This window comes from Dama dama, chromosome 28 (genome assembly GCF_033118175.1).
Source record: "Dama dama isolate Ldn47 chromosome 28, ASM3311817v1, whole genome shotgun sequence".
Classification (NCBI taxonomy): Eukaryota; Metazoa; Chordata; class Mammalia; order Artiodactyla; family Cervidae; genus Dama; species Dama dama.
This window is the reverse complement of record NC_083708.1, coordinates 38,982,756-39,006,188: the sequence shown is the minus strand read 5'-3', so window position 1 is coordinate 39,006,188 and position 23,433 is coordinate 38,982,756. Positions and strand designations below refer to the sequence as shown.

The 23,433-nt window shown below is 35.5% G+C and overlaps 1 protein-coding gene across 1 annotated transcript in view; it reads left to right on the top strand.

Annotated features, from left to right (window-relative positions):
- Positions 1–23,433, top strand: part of CDC40 (cell division cycle 40) — a 43,130-nt gene that overhangs the window by 2,137 nt on the left and 17,560 nt on the right. The window contains exons 2-6 of the mRNA XM_061131967.1: positions 9,512–9,598; positions 16,252–16,381; positions 19,491–19,574; positions 21,016–21,155; positions 22,390–22,486. Coding sequence (XP_060987950.1) covers positions 9,512–9,598; positions 16,252–16,381; positions 19,491–19,574; positions 21,016–21,155; positions 22,390–22,486 — 538 coding nt within the window. The remainder of the gene's footprint in view (positions 1–9,511; positions 9,599–16,251; positions 16,382–19,490; positions 19,575–21,015; positions 21,156–22,389; positions 22,487–23,433) is intronic.

The following is a 23,433-nucleotide window of genomic DNA, read 5'->3' as shown; positions in this document are numbered from 1 at the left end:
ACTATTAACCTCTCTCCCAGGATAGCTCTCAGTCACTTCCAATCCAGTGTGTTAAAATATGAGCATTTCTTTCCCTCAGGATCTGCTTTACCTGTTTTTCCCATTTCAATTAATGATTCCACAACCTATGCATTAGAACAGAGGGGTCTTCCTTTTTCTTCTTCCTCAGCCCCTGAAGCTCATCATTCAAATGGTTCTAACATGTCTGTTTCATGAACTTCGCTCAAATCAATTTCTATTTCTCTGTTTTTACTGATACAGCCTAATTTATATCTTCCTCACTTCTCTCAAGTGTCATTCTTGACTTTGCTTTCTCTCTGAATTTCTACTATTGGGTAATAGGTCCTGGTAATGAATAGGAACCATTACTCAATAGTGCCTATGTTATTTATCAAATCTCTGTTTCCTTTTCTGCTACCACTGTTCAGATTCTTATAATTTTATAATTTTTCTTCAAGACAATTATAGTAACTTTCTAACTGGACTTTCTACTTCCTTCTTTCTTGTCTCCCAGTTCCATACCCCGAGTTTCCCTTCACAATGCACTCAGAATGAGTTTCTAAATTCCAGTGTTATCATATCACTTCCTTGCCAAAGACATTCTATTGCCTGCCCAGTAATTTCTAAGTTCCTTATGTATTAATAACATATGAGGCCTGCCATTCTCCCATGATGACCTCTCCACAAAGCCCTCAAAGCCTATTTTCTTTTATCCCCCTCAAGATTTTGCTCACACTAGCCTCTCTGCCCGGAAATCCCTTGCCTCATGCCTCCCTTCTTTCCTACCCCGCAAAACTCTACTCTTGTTCAGTCTCAGTGCATGTTTCCTCCTCTGTCTACCTCAACCCCCTTTCCACACTTCAGTTGTATAGCATCTGCCACATTGCTGTGACTTGTTAATTTTTTTCTTTCTTCTGGACCGGACCCTAGAGACCTGAGGTGGTTGTGTATATTTGTTTTCATGTTTTCAATGGCTCGTATACAAAATTATGAGAGATAGATAAGGTGAGTAAGTCAATGAAAGACTACGTAAAAACAAAGCCTTGAAAAAATACATACATTGAGATTCAGTGTATACTGAATGGGTGGGAGTGTGGGGACATCTCTAGAACTCAGTTCAATCACTTCAAGTTATAAATAAGATAATCCAGGAGAAAAGATTGAATAAAGTATCAGAGGTCCATTAGAAATAGGGCTGGGGCTAAACCCCCCAGTGCTCTAGTGTCTATGATGAGAGAGTAAGGGATATTGATCATCACTTGTTTGTTAATAAACTTTATTTAAAAAAGCTTATACCTAGTAAGTTTAATGATGGAAAAATATCCAGGGGAAAAGATGTGAAACATACAAATATATTCATCTGTAATTGTCAAGTTGTGACTAATAGTAAACATTTTGGCAAAATACGAACTTACGCAGTTTTTTAATCCGTATCACTGAACACTAATGAGAGTTCATATATCTTATTAGTGATTTTATTTTTGAAGTTACTATTGGGTTGTCTCTTCCTTCTGATGTGTAGGAGATCTTTATATATTCTGGATATTATCCTATGTCAATTATGTATGTTGCAAATTTGTGTCTTGTTATGGAGAAATAACAAGCCACAGATTTTCCTTGTTGGAGAAATTCTTTTACCAAAGCCATAAAAATGCTCCTATTTTGTCTTTCGAAAGCACTATATTTTTGCTTTTACATTTAAGCCATAAATCCATGGAATTAAGTTTTGTATATGGTGTGAATATTTTTAATAATATGGCTTTGATCTTTGTAGGTTGTTCTACCCCCTCACCTCTATCCATATTTTGTTATTCAAAAATGTCTTGGCTCTTCTTGTCCCCTGTAATTCTACATATGGTTTATAATTAACTTGTAAGTTTTGCTAACATCCAAGTGGGATATTGTTTGGGATTGGATTGAATGATAGATCAGTTTGAAGACAGTGTTCTATCTATTCATTCATTTAGGTCTTCTTTAGATTTTTAATTTCTTTGAAAGTTTATAATTTCCTGCATCAATATCTTGAACAGTTTTGTTGCAGAGATTTCTGTGTGTGTGCTTAGTCACTCAGTGGTGTCCCAAGTCTTGGTGACCCCGTGGACTATAGCCCACCAGGCTCCTCTGTCTGTGGAATAGTGGGTTACTGTTTCCTACTCCAGGGGATCTTCCTGACCCAGGGATTGAACCTGCATCGCATGCATCTCCAACATTGGCAGGCGGATTCTTTATCACTGTACCACCTAGGAATCCCCACAGAGATTTCTAGGTGCATCTTATTTTTATGCTAGTATAATAATAAATTGTGTTGTTTTTTTTTTTCCATTATTTAATTTTTTGACTGATCTTACTACTTTCATAATGGTATATCAGGCAAATTCCAAGCAAAAGAAAATGGCATTGGTTGTATTAGGGTCAATAAAATAGACTTAAAATGGAAAAAGGATCACTTCATAATGATTCAAGGCTCAATTCACAAAGGGGTATATAACAATTTTAAATTTATGTGCATCTAATGGTAGCGCTAGTAAAGAACCCGCCTGCCAATGCAGCAGACATAAGAGACATGTGTTCGATTCCTGGGTTGGGAAGATCCCCTGGAGGAGGGCATGGCAACCCACTCCCGTCCCATGGACAGAGGGGCCTGGCAGTCTACAGTCTATAGGGTTCAGAGAGTCGAAGATGACTGAAGCAATTTAGCACAAAATAATGTAAAAAGCTCAAAATATTTAAGCAAAAATTTTTATAACTATGAGAAATTGACAAGTTTACAATTATAGCAGAAGATTTTAATATACCTCTTTCAATAATTGATAGAATAAGCAAAACAATATCAGTAATGATATAGAAAATTCAAACAACAAAATTAGGAAACTATCTAAAGGGTATAAAGGATATAGCACTCAATGTAGAAAATTGTTTTAAGCACTAATAAAACAATTTTTAAAAACTGACCATATACTAGGCCAAGGATTGGTTAAGGGCCAGATAGTAAATATTTTGGGCTGTGCTGGCCACTGAGCTTCCCTGTTGGTTTAGATGTTAAAGAACTCGCCTGTGATTCAGGAGACCTAGGTTCAGTCCTTGGGTCAGGAAGATCCCCTGGAGAAGGGAATGGATACCCACTCCAGTATTCTTGCCTGGAGAATTCCATGGACAGAGGAGCCTGGTGGGCTGTAGTCCATGAGGTCGCAAAGAGTTGGACACAGCTGAGTGACTCGTATATAACAGGCTAGCCGCATACAGTCTTTGTCACATCTTACTGTCTTTCCATCTTTCTTTTTTAAAACAACCCTTTAAAATGTAAGTATCTTACATTTACTTAGCTTGTTGATACAGAAACATACTGTGGGTTAGACTTGGCCCAATAAATGTAGTTTGCTACGCCATGTACTAGGCCATAAAATAAACCTCAGTACATTTAAAATCATAATCACATTCTCTGACCACAATGCATCTAAGCTAATCAGACACAAAAAGATAGCTATAAAAACCCCAGATTTGAAAATTATGAAATTGCACTGGTAACCCTGGGCCAAATTTTTTAGAAATATTTCTATCTTTTAATCTTTTATTATAGTCTCTTTCCTCTGTATTTTTTTAAGGGCAAAACTCAAAAGGTATCTTCATATGAATTTCTATTATTTTATCTCATCCACTTAAGCTCCCATTTTAGAAGTCTATTCATTTTCATTTTCTGGGGGAAAAAACCTATAACATAAATTGATAGTCTGTAACAATGGTTAATATTTACGTCCTGCTTAATAGTTTACAAAGTGCTTTTATATCCATTTTCTTATTTGTATAACAGCTAAGAAATGTGAAAAGGACTAAAATGTAAATAATATTTAACTTTATTCTCAAATTACTTTGAATCAACAAAAGATAACCTGTTTAAACTTATTTGACCCATAGGGTGCCCTTCACTTACTGCACTTTAATTTTCATGGATAATTGAAGCTGAATAGAAATCCTTTGTAATTCTCTGCTAATTTCAATTGCATGCCTAATTGTTACTGAACTCCTCATGGGTATTAAAACAAGGTTGTGATGTTGTCCAAGTTTTTCTAATTAAATGTAAAATTAATAACTCTTCAGTTTCTGAAGAGTTGTTCAGTTTGTTCTGTAATTTTATTAGCAGGAACCAGAGACTGGGACCTATTCATATTTTTTATTAGTTATCACTGTTGCTTCTTAAAAGTAGTTCTTTTAAAATTGTATTTTGTGTTTAAAACTTGATGTCTCATGGTACTGTGTTTAAAGTAATTCAAATTTGGAATATTTAAAATACCCTTAACCAGAAAGATCTGGTAAATCATATTATAAAGTGGTTCTAGCAACTGTTTTCTAAAAAAAAAAAAACCACTGGGGAGGTATGAATGTGGCTAAGCTTCTTGTTCTTTTAAGCAGTTTATCATTATAAGTTGAATATTAGGAGAGAAAAGAATTTAATTTCATTTTTATGCAGCTTAACTTTATGGTATTGTGTTTTGATGCTAAGCCCTATGTACTGTCTATAGTCCATGAAGATTCGGGTATGCTTTCTGGGGTAACTTGTATGTATCACTTAAGTAGGTGGCCTGGCTTCGGAGCGCCCTTCCTTTGTAGTCTTAACACCCTTCCCTGCCTCAGAAGCTGAAAACCCAGATTCTCATTCTCCCAGCTCCCTGTTGGCTAAGGCTTAGGGCTGTGATTTGGGCTGAGACAGACAGATGCACCCACCTAAATTCTAATCTAAAGCTAATCCACAAGGAAGCAAAGAAAGAATATTTTAAGTGGCGACCAGTGGTGACCAGCATAATCTAGTTCCATCAAGCAGAAGTCTCGATAGCAGCATCTAGTGTTTAGTAATCATATTTGGTAACAGTGACCTTTTGTCCTCACTGGACTGGTTTTGAGATATGATTGATTTTGAATTATGATTCCGTCTATATACTTACCCTGTCTTGGTGCCTGTTCCCCCAAGCTAATTCTCTACCCTTGAGAATTCCAAGAGAAACTCAAATGGATTCAATATAGTTTCATCAGCCTGTGAGTGATTCACTTGCTTGTAACTAAAAACCCTGACCCATACTCTGCCAGTGATTTTTGTTTGTTTGTTTGCTGCTAATTAGGTATCTTTAACATTGTTCGTTGGAGAAGGCAATGGCACCCCACTCCGGTACTCTTGCCTGGAAAATCCCATGGATGGAGGAGCCTGGTGGGCTGCGGTCCATGGGGTCGCTAAGAGTCAGACATGACTGAGCTACTTCACTTTCATTTTTCACTGTCATGCATTGGAGAGGGAAATGGCAACCCACTCCAGTGTTCTTGCCTGGAGAATCCCAGGGATGGGGGAGCCTGGTGGGCTGCCGTCTATGGGGTCGCACAGAGTCGGACACGACTGAAGTGACTTAGCAGCATCAGCAGCAGCAACATTGTTCATTGTGGCTACTTTAACTTTTTCCTTTTCTTACTTACTCTGTTGGTACCTTGGGGTCAGTGACTTAAGTTTGCTACTACTTCACAAAAGTGTTGTAAGGATTATGTGACATACTGTGTCTACCCTGGTCCTGGCACTGATGATGTTAAATGCTCCTTTTCATAGCACTTAACCTCTTCTAGCAAATTCACTTACTTATTATATCGGTTATTGTCTGTCTTCCCTATTAGAATATAAGCTTTATAAGGACAGGGAGCTTTGTCTGTTTCTACAGGGCCTAGAACAGTGTCTGACACATAGTAGGCACTCAGGCAGTATTTACTGAATGAATACGTGAATCCAGATACTGCCCTTGTTTTTTGAAGATGTGTATGTTCCTAACTACATAAAGAAAATTAAAAGATCATCTGTGACTCCCAAAATCTCCCACCAACTCCAAACATCTGTCACCCATCATTCATTCTTGTTACTGTAGTCTCTATTTCACCTCCTTCTCTTTTCAGAGGCTAATCGGCTCTTTCCCGGATTCAACTTTCCCACGCCTCTTCCAGAATGACCACAGCTTTTTGATTACTCCCTCATTCTTATCATATGTTTCTCCCTACTTGGCCTTGTCTGTAGCTTATGGTGACTGAATCTTTGGCTTAGCCTTTTCTTTAAAAAAGAGAGAAACAGAATTTTACCATTAAAATCCTTCAATCTGGCTCCTCGTCTCTTATTTACTGCCAGATGTCTTGAAAGAGCAAAATTTTTACTGTCTTTTACTGTCTTTTATTTTCCTAAATCTTCAGTTATACCTCGGCCCCTTGCAACCAGCTCTCCATAGTTAACCCCATTACCAAAATTGCTCTGGCCAAGGTTTTTTGTGACGTAAATGAAGAATTCAGTGGTCTTTAGTCAGCCTCATCTTCTAATTTGTCTATGGATTTGACATTTCTTTCCATTTAACTAATATTTATTGAACATGGACTTAATGCCCTGCATTCTACTAGGCAGTAAGAATATGAAATGTAAGTAAAAGTCATGTGCAACAAATAATATATTACAAGGACTATTAGGAGTTATGAGCAACATCTCTTGGAACTGTGGATGAAAAACATTTTTCCTGGGCCAAGAGGAGAGAAAGTATCAGGGAAAAGAAGATGACATATTATCAGATAATGAAGGAAATGAACAAGGACCAAAGTAACATTGCCAACAGCACAGAAAACATGAAAGTGCTGGGTATTTTAAAAAATCAGCAATTAGTCTAATAAGCCAAAAATGGGGCACATTAAAGCAGATAAGGATGTATTATAATAGACCAGGCAAAATATGATGAAGTATGCATTCGGAGGCAGAGAATGGAGATTGGGAATAGGGTTGCTGGAGAAGTGTTTTGGGGAGAATCAGTAAGACTCAGTGCCTGCTCTGTTAGTGTGTGACGGCAGCGTTGAGGGGAGAGTACCTTCTGTTTTGGACACGGCTAAGTGTTTGATGCTGTGAAATATCCATATAATGAATCTCAACAGGCTGTCAAGTATGTGGATCCAGAGGCCAGGTGTGGTCAAGACGGCAGACAAAAATTGAGGGTGGAGATTGAAGTCAAAAGAAAGGATAAGATAAAGAGGTAGACGATTTTGAAACAGAGAGGAAGGACGTTTAAGGGAGTCAGACCGGACTGTATCTTTGTGAAGTTGAGTAAGTAGGTTGCCTGCTTCAGTGAAGGGTGTTTTAATAGTGACAAAATTTTGGAACCATAACTGTGCCTATAGTATTATTCTTCCTGTCAGGTTTCTACCTTTGCTCGTTAACTGGTCTGACCCTACCAGATCTTCATTTGTCTGACACTGCTTCTCCAGCATCACTGTCCACTTCGTGATATCCTACCTGTCCTGCAAAATTTGCCATATTGCTTTGCATTATCTTAGCATTATGTTGACAGATGTATCGTACATCAGCAAGAGGTCAGAATAAAGATGGTGGTATGTTAGGGATAGTTCCAGGGGCTAAGGACACATTTGTGTATACAAAGTCCAACTTCTGTAACTTATACTTTAATAGAGGGAAGTAGAAAATAAATATGTCTGGTGGTGAAAAATATAATGGAGAAAAATAAAGCAGGGTAAAGGGAAAATAGAAAAACCACACAGAGACCTGAAAGGAGATAGAACAGTCGTGTGGCTATCCAGAGAAAGAACATTCCAAGAAGAGGGAAGAGTAAGTGTAGAGACCCTGAAATAAGATTGCCTTTTGGTGAATTTCAGGAATAACAAATGAGCCAGCAAGTCTGGAGTAAAGTGAGCACAGGGCTAGGTGAAGACAGAGTTGGTAAGGATAAAGGACAGATCATGGAGTGTAAATTCTCAACCAGTTAGATTCAAACTTTTTCATTTTATGATGGCAATTTGTAATTTCAGCTTTACTGAAATGCAAATCATGTATGATATATAACTTCCTTAAAAATTTCAAAATATAACTTGAATACCGTAATTAAAGTAAAGGACATTTGTTTATAACCTGTTTGATATGTAAATAAAACATGTAGCGACAGCACATTTTTCATAGTAAATGCTTGAGGCAGGACAATCCAGGAAGACATCAATGCCCTATAAAAACTACCCTTGGGAGCCATACTTTCTGAGAACAACTTGGTAACGAGCCCTGCAGGCCTTCATTCAGCTCTTTTCCTAAGCGGAGAAGCTACCAGAGGGTTTAAGAGTGAAAGAGTAACATAATCTGACTAATATTTTAAAAGACTCACACATAAGGTGTCACACTCCACACCTTATGGAGTGAGGTGTGGGTGGACAAGGGCAGAAGCAGGGACTAGTTCAGAGGGTGTTACAATAATCCAGGTGCAAGAAGATAAGTTGAACTGAGGTGATAGTGAAAGAGGACTTTGAAAAGTGGGTGAACTCTGGGTGTCCAGAGAAGATAGAGGGTTTGCTGATGGGTTGGATGTACAATGTGGAAGAAGGGAGCCAAGGATAACTCTGACAATTTTCACCTGAACAGATGTAAGGGTAGAATTAACGGTTCATTTAGAAAAGGCTAGGAGTCACCCGGAGAAGGCAATGGCAACCCCCTCCAGTACTCTTGCCTGGAAAATCCCATGGATGGAGGAGCCTGGTAGGCTGCACTCCATGGGGTCGCTAAGAGTCAGACACGACTGAGCGACTTCACTTTCATGCATTGGAGAAGGAAATGGCAACCCACTCCAGTGTTCTTGCCTAGAGAATCCCACGGACAAAGGAGCCTGGTGGGCTACACTCCATGGGGTCACAAAGAGCCGGACACAGCTGAAGTGACTTCACAGCAGCAGCAGGAGTCACTGAGGAAGGGGAAACCAGAGGTTCCCTTTTTGGATATATTAATTTTGAAATATCTATTAGACATCCTGGGAGAAAAGATGTTGTGTTGAAGCTCAGATATATAAATCCCTAGAGGTCAGGGAAGAGATCCAGGCTAGCAAATTGTAATTTATAATTGTTCATGTGGTGGGGTTACACAAGATAGACTACCAGTGATTCTCTGGTGGAGATGAGATTTTTATGTTCATTAAGTTGGGGGATGAATTTAAGAGTTGACATAGATAATAACACATAGATGATTAGATTTAGAAGTTTTGGGCCCTGTCATCCCCTTCTGTTTCCTCTGCAGTCCCTAACCAAGTCCATCCAGGTACATATCTAATAAGGTGTGCTGAATGAAGAAGGTGTGCTTCTCTTGAATTTGGAGCCAGAAGATCAGACCTTTTGAGTTAATAAAAAAGGACTCTCTTTTGGACTCTCTTACTTTAAGGCTTTGAGTGGTGTTGACTTATTTAGAAATTTTAATTTGTTCAGATGAGATGGCCAGTGCTTTGGAAGGAAAAACTTTTTGTTATGCAATCTAACCCCTATAACTGTTTACATGATATACTTTTATTAGCCTTTGCTTGTTAGAGTGATTAATCATAAAGTATCAGAAGTGACTGGTATCACTAGTATCATAAGTACTAGTGTAATCTTCATAGAATTGGTGTTAAGATGGCTAGTGTGACCTTAATGTAATTTCTAAAATATAGTAATTACTTGTCATATCTTTAATGTTCACTTGGTGTTCTTATAGGAAGATTTGGAGACTGGAGTTCACCTTGACCCTGCCGTCAAAGAGGTTCAGTATAATCCTACCTATGAGACCATGTTTGCTCCTGAGGTAAGAAAATGTCTTGGATTAAGAGTGTATTTTGCTGATGTATTTAAATTGTTGTTGTTTTAGTTGCTAAGCCAACTCTTTTGTGACCCCATGGACTATAGCCCAGAAGGCCCTCTGTCCTTTGGTTTTTCCCAGGCAATAATACTAGAGTGGGTTGCCATTTCTTTGTCCAGGGGATCCCTGACCTAGGGATCGAACCCACATCTCCTGCTTAGCAGGTGGATTCTTTACCACTGAGCCACCTGGGAAGCCCATACATAGGTAGATAAACAGTTGGTGAAGTTTTCAAAGTTTTCTCATGAAAGTACACCGTTTAAACTGTCAGAAAATATCTCCTGTTATATGTTACTTACATCTCAATTAAAAAAAGAAAGGAAAATACATCCTTCTATTCTCCAAAAGTTAAATAGTACACTTTTGTAAGAATGTATCTGATTCTTAGATGCAGACTTAGTTAACATCTTCCTCTCGGTGTTGATAAGGGAGTGTTACAAGTTAACCATGAGGGAAAAAATTTTGGTTGATTAGCATCATTAATGCATAGTATATTATGAAACATCTAGTGACAAATGCTGCTGTGTTAAGCAGTAAAAAGAGATGCCATGCTGACGTGGTCATGGCTCAAAAATAGCCACACTGTTGATTGCTTGCTTTGAGTCAGACATCTTATGAATTCTTTTTCTTGATGATAAATGGTGATGGAAGCACTAAAAAAGCTGAAGGAAAAAGAAAGAAACAAACAGTGAAAACTGTCAGAAACCCTTTGTAGAAAAGATTAGATTTCTAGATATTTAGCCTTTGAAAAGGAGAAAAGAATGCTTGATTGATAAAATACAGATGTCAGAAAAAGATCGTTATCAAAAGTAATAATAATACCAGTTCAGTAGCAGGATCTTTCAGAGCACTTTAAAGATGGAGATGAGGAGCTGTATCTTATTGGATCCTGGTGGAGAAAGAAGTACTTTTTTCATTTTTTGGCATATAGTCATTGTCCTTCTTTTTTTTTTTTTGATAAGCTATTTCATGTAATTTTTGCCTGCTTAGGTTTCCATAGTCACTTAAAATTTGGCAGTGGCACCGTAGTGCAGCCAAGGATGTCAGTGCTCGTGCTCAGGCTGTTCTCTTAAGTGTACAAGAAGCAAAAATCTCATTCTCTGTCTCTTGAGAGTGGTACAATTTTATTTTATTCCATTATTTCTTAAATCCTTATCACCTGTTAAATCATAGACTGTTTTCTAGCTCTTGGCACTATTTTAGCTGGTGCTTTAAAGGGAGGTAGTATATATATGTTTTTATTATATATATATGTGTTTTTTTTATAATGTAAAGTACTTCAGTTTAAGCCAGTGAATTCAGAAAATGAGAAAATTTGAAAGTGACATGATGTGTGACATTCTTATGTTAGTGTATTTTCTATAAAGTCTTTTTTTCTTAAATTTTTAGATCCTGTGCATAACCTAACATATTGCTGTGTGATTATTTTTCAAAACTTTCAAGAAAAATTCAAAAGGTCAAAAAATGTGGGATGCTCTTGACAAGACACTAGGTTTATCATTCTTGTTTTGGGGTTATCAGTCCTTTAATTTTTTGTTCTTCCCCACCCTATGTTAGGGAACCTCACATTAGATGTATCAACTGGTTTATGTTAGGAACATTTCAATGCTTATTGTCTACAATTTAAGAAAAGAGTGATGAGGCTGAAAAGTGAAGAAAAATTACAGTTTTACAAGGAAATTGTCTGTGACATAAATTACCGACTTTGAACTTTTTGAGTAGAGTCTGAATAACTTGACAAAGTCTGGAAAGTGTTACCAGAGCTTTCCTAGATGAAATTCAAGTTCTCATGATTTGAAAATCCATCATTAGAAACAAGATTTAATCCCTCTGTTCATGCTAGTGTTTACCAGAGAGGATACGCCACGTGTTTTTTTGTTTTGTTTTTAAGAAAGAAAAGAGACCAGACTATTTTCTATAGTGCCTCTAAAGCACTACTTAAGTTTAAGGAGAGTTTGCATTAAGTTTAAGGAGAGGTTGTAAAGACAGAAGTTTCATGAAGGTATGTGTAACAAGCAATTTTTTTTTTTAATGAGCAATACAGTCCACGTTAACAACATGAGATGTGGGGCTACACAGACCACTTATTAGCTCTTTTGTGATCTTAAATTACCTTATTTTTTTTCCATAGGTAAAATGAAGATTATTTCTGTTTACTAAATTATAAAGACAAATGAGATAATATATGTTGTGCTTAGGAAACTCTCTGGCACAGAATAATAAGCATTTAATAAATTATAGCCTTTATTATTATTTATGTTAATATTATTGACATTGATGGCTAGGTAGGCCTTTAGAGGAAAGGTTCTAGGCAAAAGGGAACAGCATGAGCCAGATCACAAAATAGAAAGAACAGTAGTGTTTTAGTCATTATTAGTAGGGGAGAACAGGCTAAGGCTAGAATAGCACTTTGTACAGAGGTATTGCACGGGCTCTGGGGGCCAAGGTAGCGAGTTTGGTCTTGATTTAATAGATGAGTTTTTAGGAAGATTTATTTTAAAGGTTTGCATGATGGAAAAGAGCAGGGATGGAGACTAATGAAATAAAACAACCACTTATTACTCTATGGCAGGTACCACCCTGAAGGATTTGTATGCCTTATCTCCTTTAGCCCTCTCTACGACCCTACGTATCCCTATTTTAGAGTGAGGAATTTAACTGTGGAATTATACTGCCTGCAGGTGCCATATTTGGGGATTTGATCATTCTTAACAATCACTCCATGACTATGAGACCATTTAGAAGGCCACAGTGTAGTTTGCAGTTTTGACTATTATAATATTATAAATTAATGAATTGCTATTTTATTTTGAACCCACTTAGAGAAAAGTATATTTATTAGCTTCTCTAGACTCATATAAAGCCCATAAGCCTCAGAGAGAATTTCATACTCCTTAAAATAACACTACTTTTAAGAATAGAATAAATATAAAAGTTTAGAGGGGGGAAATGCCAGTTACTGTTTAAGATCTGTTTAAGGCTTCTGTTTAAGCCTTTAAGAAGGGCTGCTGTAAATAGTAATGTTAGAATGGACTTCAGAAGTCAGATAGATGAGAACTTTTATTTTACAGATGAGGAAACTGAGGTTCAAGGTCATAGAACCGCTAATAAAATGTGCTATCGTAATATTTAAACTGTGCTTATGTCTTACAAGATTGAGGTATTTGCAAATAAAATTGAATTGCGGTGAGCTTTTCCAAAATTGTAGAAAATAATAATATACTCTTCTCATCTTAAAATTGTTTATAAATGTTTTATACATTGATTACTGCAATAAATATTCATGAAAAACTTAGCAACAATCTAAGAATAATTACTTGTTCAATAACTTAGGGTTTTTTTCCCTATCTGTGAACTTACGGTTTTATTTCATATAGTCACTTTTTACTTAATGAAATTTCTTAATTCCTGTGATGTTATGATATACTCCTAAGGCATGCGTGCTAAGTCGCTTTAGTCGTGTCCAACTCTTTGTGACCCTATGGACCATAACCCTCCAGGCTCCTCTGTCCATGAGATTCACCAGGCAAGAATACTGGAGTGGGTTGCCATGCCCTCCTCCAGGGCATCTTCCCAAGCCAGGGATTGAATTTGTGTCTCTTAGTCTTCTGCATTGGCACGTGGGTTCTTCACCTCTAGCACCACCTGGGAAGCTGCATGCTACTAAGGCATCAACCCTCAAGTACTCTGCCTGCTAAAGACGTGAGAACCACTGCCTTATAATACGTGGTCTCTTAGATTTATCAACTAATGCCTTAAATTAAAAATGCTTTTCTCCTGAGTTTATAAATAAAGCACTGCTTCACTCAGATGAAAGCTTGCTTACTTCAGAAACATTTTCTTTTTTGGTGCAATGTCTGAATTAATATTTAAATATGTACATTTTATATGGGAGATTTACAATTGCAATTGACTACCATGTACTTCTGTACTGATGCTGGGAAAGATTGAGGCCAGGAGGAGAAGGGAGCAACAGAGGATGAGATGGTTGGATGGCAGCACTGACTCAGTGAACATGAGTTTGAGCAAACTCCGGGAGATAATAAAGGACCGGGAAGCCTGGTGTGCTATATATATAGTCCATGGGGTCACAAAGAGTCGGACACGACTGAGCGACTGAACTGAACAGTGTACTTCAGTATTATCTGAGCTGAAAACTATTGAATACTCATACCTAATTAACTTGAATATCTATTTTTAAAAATTATTTGAATGTAAATTTACACTTAAACTTTGTTAACTACCAAAAATTGAAAAGAAGCATTTAGAAATCAGTTTTGTGTCTTTTTAAATAGGCATTGTTTTATTTTTTAATGGCTAACCAAGAATTAAGACTTGCATATTCACACAGACCAGGAACCTCTGGGAGAATAATTGGTAAGAGCTGAGCCCTGCTGAATAACATTCTCCGCCTTCCTTTGTTGACATTCAATATCTTTGAGGTCAGCTCTGATAGCTGCCAGTAACCAGAAAGTTAAGGAGAGCTAGAAGTAGATGAATCCTACCCCAGGCAGCTGCCTGTATCAGTGGAAGATTTTGTCGTTGTTGTTGTCACAGCTTAGATATTTATAAAGTCCAAGCGCATTTAAATTTTCAGACTGTGTTAAGAGCAGCACCACAGCTTTTGGTGGCTATGAAGTTGGGCACATCCCAACCAGGAGTAGGACGTCAGATCTCATTGTTCTTCCAGCCTTTCAACCCTCCCTTGAAGCCCCTCAATAAAATGGTTTGATCAAAAAAAACAAAAAATAGTACACACACCACAAGATATACTTTACTGGAATATATGGATCTATATTCTTATGGAAATCATAGTTCTTAACACTGAGAATTTTTCTGTAAAAGATAGACAGTTTGACATGTATGACCTGTAGAAGAATTATTCTCTTTTTGTAAAATCCTAATAAAATTAGACTATGGAAATGTACTTTGCTTTTTCAAATCAGAAGTTACAAGCATAATGATTGGTAATTAATTATATGTGATAGTAGTAATGATATGGGCAATGGAGATTTTTATTGTTTTAGAATTTTTTTATCCCCAGAAATACCACATGCTGCTTTGCAGATGTTAACTGACTGTAGCAATTAGATCATCTGGAAAACTTAAGTTGTTTTATTATCTTTATTTTTATGAATGTTCTTATTTTTGTAATAAATTTAATAACTGAATGAAGTTAACTGTAACTTCAGCATTCAGCAATCTTGATTTTTTTTCCCCTGCATTTCCACCTATCAGCACAGGAAGAAGTAACATGGGCTACAAAGTCTTGTCCTGTCCTACATTTTAATTTAGAATAAAGAGTAATAAAATCTTTATCTATAAATTAGATATCTTAAGATTGAATCATTTTAAACCTAGAAATGTAAGCTGTCATTAGAAAGGAATATTATAGTAATTTATTTTCTTCTAAAGCAGAAAAAATTATAAAGCAAATCTAACTTTTAAATTCAGACTTGTGTGCATAGTATAATGTTGATACATAGAGAAGACAGCATTCTGGTTAAGAAAAGGTCAGTAGTTTATATTTATGGCTCTGGAAGTGTATAATGGAAAAGGTGGTTTCTAATGGTAGTGACCTAAGATGTTTTAACATCAGAATCTTTCTAACTTCATGACAGTTCTAACATCATAACAGTTGACCTGTATAGTTCTACTGTTTCCAAAGTAGGAAGTTCATTTTATTCTTTATTTTAAAACTGAAAAGAACTGAACTTTCCTAATACCTTTTTTAATAGCATTAAGCAAATTATTGACTCTGGGCAGGTAAGATATGTCATCTTGACTTTTTTTTCATTTCTAACATGAGAAAGAGAATACCTCTCTAACTTTCCGGAATTTGTGTACACATCAAATTACATAACATTTGGAAAGCCATTCTGGAACTCAAACCATTGGAAACAAATAGGTAATAGTGGCACTATTTTATGTAACTTTCAGACATTCATAGTGTGACTTTTCAGAGTAGAGAAGTTGTGTATACATTTGTAATGTCTTTTCCTAGGGACTTTTTCAAGCAGTTTACTTTTATTGTCTATTTCCTGTCTTCTTCCCCCAGTCAGATTCTGATTAATCTTTCCTTCATTAGTGCTTTCTATAGGCCAGGCAGTATGAAAAGTATGAGGGTTCTAAGTCTGCACCTTTGAGAAACTCATAATCAAGTAGCTGAGAAACGTGTTTTTTTAATTACATCACCACTCCAAAAATCCCCAAATCATGGTTTAGACAAAACTATAGTGAGTCTCAATTGGAGCAACACTGTCAAATAGAACTTCCTGAAATGGTGAAAATGTAGTAATCAATAATTGTATGTGGCTGTTAGGCTCGTGAATATGGCTAGAATGACTGTAGAACTGAATATTTTAATTAATTTAAACTTAAACAGCTGCATATAGATTGAGCTGATTCCTGTCCTGTGCTAGTGGCTGACAAACAGTGCTAACAAGCCGCTGACTGGTTGCCCTGAATCATGTGAGGTGAGCAAGTCCCCAAATAGGTTAACGGCCCCTGATAATTCAGAGTTGAAAATATACTGTGCAATAATTCTACTGATTCTATTGAGAATGTTTTTTATTGTTTTTTTCCTCATAACATTGCAGTTTGGACCAGAAAATCCCTTCAGAACCCAGCAAATGGCTGCCCCTAGAAATATGCTTTCTGGATATGCTGAACCAGCCCATATCAATGATTTTATGTTTGAACAGCAAAGAAGAACTTTTGCCACTTATGGTAAGGTGATAAGAGAGTTAAAGTTAAACCTTATTAGAAATGATGTGTATGTGCGTGTAATAATCAATTTTATCTTCTGACTTTTTAAATTTATTGATCTGGATGCCTTAAGAGGGTAGTGTGTTTTCTTATACATATCTGTAAATATAGCAATGGGAAGGTGCACTAGTATTTTTAGTTGTCATTCTAAACCTGCTCTGATTTCTGAATACTAGAAATATTCTGCAGTCTTAAAAACAGAATGTTTTCTGTTGTACTTTTTGATAGCACTTCATACTGAATGACTGTTACATGCAGATTGCTGTTGAAGTTGGTTAATAACAGGATAGAGTGAAGAGTATTCTTGCCTGGAGAATCCCATGGACAGAGGAGCCTGGCAGGCTGCAGTCCATGGGGTCATAAGAGTTGGACATGACTTAGCGACTAAAGAGAGAAAGAGTCTTAAGAGTTATATTTTTATTTTCTTATGTACTGGTTGACTTCTTTCTCAAATCTCTCTGAAAAGTTTTCTGTTGATTACTGAGGGATGTCAAGAAATGGAATGGCTACAACTTAATGTGCATACAAAGCTGGGAATCCCCTCTGAAAGAAGATGGTCTTTATAATAATGTCCTTGTTGTTGGTTCCACAGAACAGAAGTTTGGTCACTTATATCAGATTTGTTCATATCTGGTGGCACGTTTTCTATGTCTTCCTATAATCTACATCTGTAGGTTGAGAGATACCTTGATTACCTTCTGCTTTGAAGAACTTTTTGGTAGAGTGGTTAAGCAAAGTAACTGAGAATGTTTTTATGCCCATTGTAGTTGTAATCTTTTTCTGTCCTATCTGCCATTAACTTCCATTATTTTAAGGGAGGGCCCCGCAAAAGTTAAGAAAGCAGTATCATGTGAAATATTATGTATGCAGTGATGCTTTTTAATAATAGTTGTTTTCACTAAAAAATAACATAAACAAATTTTAAACATTTAGGAAAGAGGGAAAAAAAGGTTACCTATAATCCTATTATACTAATATGTCTACTTTTAGTGAAATTTATTCCTCCAAGTCTTTTTTATTATACATATTTGTATTATAGAGCTATAATCCTTCTGAACTGAAAATTTTGCAGCTTGCTTTTTTAAAATCAATATTCTGTCATAAAAATTTTTCAGTGTTACTTTATAATCTCAAAGCTTATTATTTTCAAGATCTATGTAATACCCACTGATTGGTTTTATCTCAGTTTACATATTTAGTCTAATGTTGGAAAGGGTTTTTTTTTTTCCCAGTTTTTAAAGAGTGATGTAAACTGATTCACTGAATTAGTTTAGAGGTTTAGTACAAATAGTCTTAGTTATTTATCCATAATATATTCTTGGAAACTGGTTGTAAAAAGATTGTCACATATTAAATTATATTTCACCATGCCAGGGTTATAATGGACTTAACAGGTGACAAATTCATAGCAAAAGATTTTATACCTCTAAAATCTCCAAAAAGAGTTCAATGACACTTCCAATCCCACAAAATAAATGCATTGTACCCATTGCTTATATATAAGGGGTTCCATGTAAACCTAAAATATATGTGCAGTACATAAAAACCAACCCTGTTGCATCATGAATTTATTATATCCTAGCCCACAATAAAACAAATTTACAAAGATTTTGCATATTTTTTTAAGACTTAGAAAGAAGGGCCTTAAGCAGTAGCTTAGATAGCTTAAATCTTTAAAACAAAATAAAACAAGTAAAAAGTCAGTGCAGATACCTACAAAGTTTATACTGATAGCTACTTTTCTTAAGCTATCCTATAGTAAGAGTAAGCATTTAGAGCAGTTCAGTTGGCTTTAGACCTAGATTCAGAAGTAGCTTATTTGGGGGGGAAAAAATAGCTGATATTTTTTTGCCTCTTCCATCAAGAGAGAGTGGGCTAGGACACAGAATGAAGTATTTAGTGAGTTAAAGACATAAAAAGTGAATGTGGGATATACCATTTTAGGCAGCCTGGAATAAAAGGAGTAGCTCTTGCAAACTAAAAAATGTATGGTCTTATGAAAAATCTTAGAACTGAGAACCACTTATTTGAACTTAAATTAGTAAACAAGTTAACCAACCTCAGGTTTAGCAGTCCTTTTTTTTTCCCCCCTCCAGGTACTAAGCAAGTATAACTTGGGTTAATTTTAAAGTTTTATCATTTTTTCATGAAAAATTCTTGTCTAGCTCCAGGTAGTAATTCTTATCTACTTGTTTCCTCTCACTCCTGTATATGTAATGTAAAGCTACAGACCTTTCTGTTACCTTCTCTGATTTGCTTAGTACCAGGGAAGAAACCTTCCTGACACCTTGTACTAGGGTTACCTATGAGAGATGAAGGAGATGGTCCAGGAATTCAGCATTACCTGTGTTATACTTATCACTCTGTAACTCTGCTAGGATATAGAATGAACATTAATCCTACGTTTCTTCCCATTTTTAAATGGTTGTAGCAGTGTTATAATCTAAGTGTATTATTTTATTTAGTTTATCACAGCCACCTTTATTCCTTATCTGGGAAGGTAGTCTCTTTTATTGTATCATCCCACTCACTTATGCTACTGTTTTGTTTTTAGCTCGCATTTTTGGTGTTTCTCTGAGTTCTTAGTCTCTCAGTGGTTTGTGTGAATTCTTTTGTCCTATTCTTCCTTTTCCTCTTGGCTTCCTAGCCTGTTCCTTTGGGTTAATGATTCTGAATAGAAACATGGCCCACGAAGAAGAATTGGTCCTCAGAGTGAGTGGACAGTTGAACGTGATAAAGTGATAACTCTTTTGGAGATAAGCACAGAAAGATCCAACACAATGAAGGCCTTTAAAATTATCTTGAGCAGCTTTGCCTCTCATAGGCAACTTTACAATTGAAAATTTGGTTTGCTTCTGATAGAATTATTGTTATGTACATCTTGATGATAAAAGAAGCTGTGACATTTTTAGAAAATAAGGAAGAAATAAAGTCACAAGAAGACAGACAAAAGAAGCTGTTTTCAACATCTTGGGAAGGAAAATGTAAAATGAGTAAATATGCATAGAATTAAAATGAATTGTAAATGGAAAAAAAATGGAGTCAGTTATTTGTACTTTTTTCCTTTCAGGTTATGCATTGGACCCTTCATTAGATAATCATCAAGTGTCTACTAAGTATATTGGTTCTGTAGAAGAAGCTGAAAAAAATCAAGGTAATTTATTTGAAATATTTAATATCAAATATACATAACTATACTTATTGTTTGTAAGTTGACTTTGGAGTAGGGAAAGAACTAATATTTAATTTAGCTCCTGATTTTTTTAAACTTGAGACAGTAGAGTGATATAGTTTAGAGCAATGTATTTATATAGTTAGTTTAGAGCTTGCTTTTGCTCCTTACTAGGTGTGCAGCCTTGTAGGGAAAAAAAGGTAGTCATACCTATGGCAGGGAGGGTGAGTTCTTGGCACAGTGCCAACACTGTAGAAATCATTTAAGAAATGAAAATGAATGTATACCTAATTTTAGCAATTTATTTCTCAACACTAATGTAAAGCTCCATTTTAACAGAGCAGAAAAAAATATCATTGTGTATATCTGTGGAAATTGCCTTTAAGGGTTGCTTTGAAGCTGAGTTTGAATATGTGTTTTAAAACATATGTTTGTGCCTGTGTTCATTTTGTACTTATTATAAGACAAAGCATCATACTCTAAATGTTAACTTGCCACAAAGCTCATCAGCCTCTTGGAATCCTATCCATAAAATGTTGGATAGAAAAAGAATATGCTATTTGTATGAAGGCACTTAGTAACTCTATAGCCTATATGATCAAGCTGCCTTTGGTTTATGAGCTAGATTGTTGTAAAAATAGGATTTTAACAACCTTTTGTTATAACACAGCCTAAAGGAAACTGATTTGAATTAATATAGGTAAGGTTTTCTCTTTGTTAGACCTCTACAAGTTACATCTTTATGTAGCTAGATTCTCAGTTAACAGTGAAATTTTGACCATGGCTCTGGTAAACCTTTCTTTTTCCAATTTAATGACTACACACAGCATGCCACTTTGTACTGATCAAATGAGAATCCCAACTAGAAACATCCTCTTTTCTTCCTGTTAAGATATATGATATCAGAGGTCCAGTTTAGATTGAGTTCACTTGGAAGAAATCCAGATTCTTGTGAAACCTTCTTTATATTGTTGCATTATAATATAGTGAAGCAAGGAATAGTTATTAATGAAATTTTATCTAATTTGGCTATAAATGAGAAATTTGTTTATTCTTGCTTTCAGAGGTAAATTTTTCATTACTTAACATTATTAAATTGCTGTTTCTTTCAGAAAGTGGTAAAATCTACTGATAAAGGTCTGTGATTAATTAAAAGATTGTGTACCATGGCAGGATTACATAGCTGACTCTTTTTTTCACATATATTAGAACTTGGAAAATACTGCAGTTGAAGCAGTAGAAAGCTGCTTTGCCCAGAAGATTGAGTCTCTCTATATATAGCATGAGTCCATATGTCTGGATTCATATAGGTTTTATTTTGTGTTTTAAATAAATCTGTGAAAATATGTGTGTGTGTGTGTGTGTGCTTGTGTGTAAATCTCTTTAGAAAATACCCATATTTGTGATTTTTTTTTTAATGTAGGTTTAACTGTGTTTGAAACTGGTCAGAAGAAAACAGAAAAGAGGAAAAAATTTAAAGAAAATGATGCATCTAATATTGATGGTTTCTTGGGACCGTGGGCAAAATATGTGGACGAAAAAGATGTAGCCAAACCTTCAGAAGTAAGCTTTGATGTTTTTCACTGCCAGTTCAGCTGTATGCTATGTCTCAATGAAGGATATCTGTGTTAATAAATGAGGTTTCCTTAGAGAACTAAATGACTCATCAGAAGTTCTCTGCCTTAGTTGACTGAGAAAATACTGTAAGATTCCTTTGTTTTTCTTTGGAATAATTTTTGTTTATATTTTTCTGATTTATTTTCTTCCATAATTTTTAGCTAAAATACAGTATTGAACAATTGGTAATAAAAATCACCTTGATAATACTATTAAGGTGCCATGGTAGTTGCTTTTCTGATACCAATGTTCAGATAGTATTTACAAAATCAGCCTTTCTATGATTTTAGAATTGGTGGGTTTTATTTAATTTTTTTTAAATTTTAACAAAGTAGTATATCTATACATATGTTTTTCATAATATTATGATACAGCAAAGAACAAGATTAAGAGAAAATCCTGTCTTCAGGATGCTTACTTTCTAGTTCTATCTCATATCCAATTATGTCAGTAATACACATATGCTGCTCTTTATTTATTTTGACTTCTTATTTACTGTAAGGATTTATTACTACCCTATTTTCCTTTTGTGCTTCCCTCATGACAAAGTCTGATTAAAAAAAAAATATCTGCCTGCAATGCAAGAGACCCAGGTTTGATCCCTGGGTCGGGGAGATGCCCTAGAGAAGGAAATAGCAACCCACTCCAGTATTCTTGCCTGGGAAACTCCATGGACAGAGGAGCCTGGTGGGCTGCAGTTCATGGGATCACAAGAGTTGGACACTACTTAGCGACTAAACACCACCACCCACTTCCTTTTACTGCTCTTCCCATAAAAGTTGTGTCACAAATCTATAGTCATTGCTTATGTCCTTATGACTATTAAAAGCTGTTTGTGAAGAACATTGTTTACTCAAATTCACTGTATTTCTGGTATGTACTAGATTTTCTAATTACCTCATTTTTTTCACTTACATAATTAGCGTTATACATTAAATTACTCCTAGCTGTTCCAGAAGGAGAGGTTTTGTATTAAATGAGTTTAAAAGTTCAAGAACACTGTGTGTTTAATGCCATTTTGTAATCTGCCAAAGAGTTGAGATTGTTATCCTAGGAGACATACTTGCAGTTATTGCTTCACCAAAAAAGTGCACTTCCTTGTAAAGAATTTATGATCAGCAGTGGCCAGGATGGGGTTCTGGAACATCCATTTTAAAAATTCACTCCTTAATTTCCTTAGGAAGAACAAAAAGAATTGGATGAAATTACAGCAAAGAGGCAGAAGAAAGGCAAACAGGAAGAAGAGAAACCTGGAGAGGAAAAGACAATCTTACATGGTAATATGTTTTTTATGCCTCTTCTTTTTTATGATAAACTTTCAGATATTTACTTTGTTCATATATTAATTGCCTTTACTAATCAGCTGCTGGGAATCATTATATTAAGAATTATATTGGACAGTTTGCATCCCAAAGAAATTATAGCAGACTCTTCTGTGTTGTAATTAGAGATAGCCACAGATTATTTTTTTGAAGTACTAATGAACTTTTTTTTAAAGATAGATAAAGGAGATTATGGTTCACAATCTGTTCTTCCCTAAGATAAAGTTGACTTTTTCTGGCATATAACTAGTCCCCCAGTCATTTTAACCTTTTCTTTTTAACCCAAGCCAAATTTTCTCCAGGTATGATCAAAGTTCATAACTGTTACTAAATTACACTTTTAAAGAATAAACTTTGTTTTTCAGGTAAGTAGGTTAGAGATCTATATGCTCATACGTATTTTGATTTGCAGAAGGAAATGCATATTCACCAAAATAAATTATAAATATTCTAGACTCTACCTGATTTATTACTAACTAGTTATATTGGGGAAATGATGTAGTGGTTACCAGACTATGAAGAATAATCCAATTCAGATAGTATTGATTACTCTAATGTTATACCACTTATCAAATATATAGGTTTCATGAGGTCATATTTAGTTTTAGTTTCTCAGGTTCTCATTTTATCTCTAAGTAGTCTGTTTAGTACTGTGTGCTTACAGCCATAATAACAATAACAGCCAACATTTATTGAGGACTTATTCTGTGCAGCATACTACTAAATGCTTTGAAACATATTATACTATGTCATTTAATTCTCAGATGTGACTTCATTGTAAATCTGATTGAAAGTAGAAAAGAGATTGGAAAAGGAACCTAGAAGGGCATAAAGGAGGAAAACAGGGAAAAGGATAGTTGATATACTTTTGTTTTAACTTCCTTTTAATCCTGTTTTGCTTC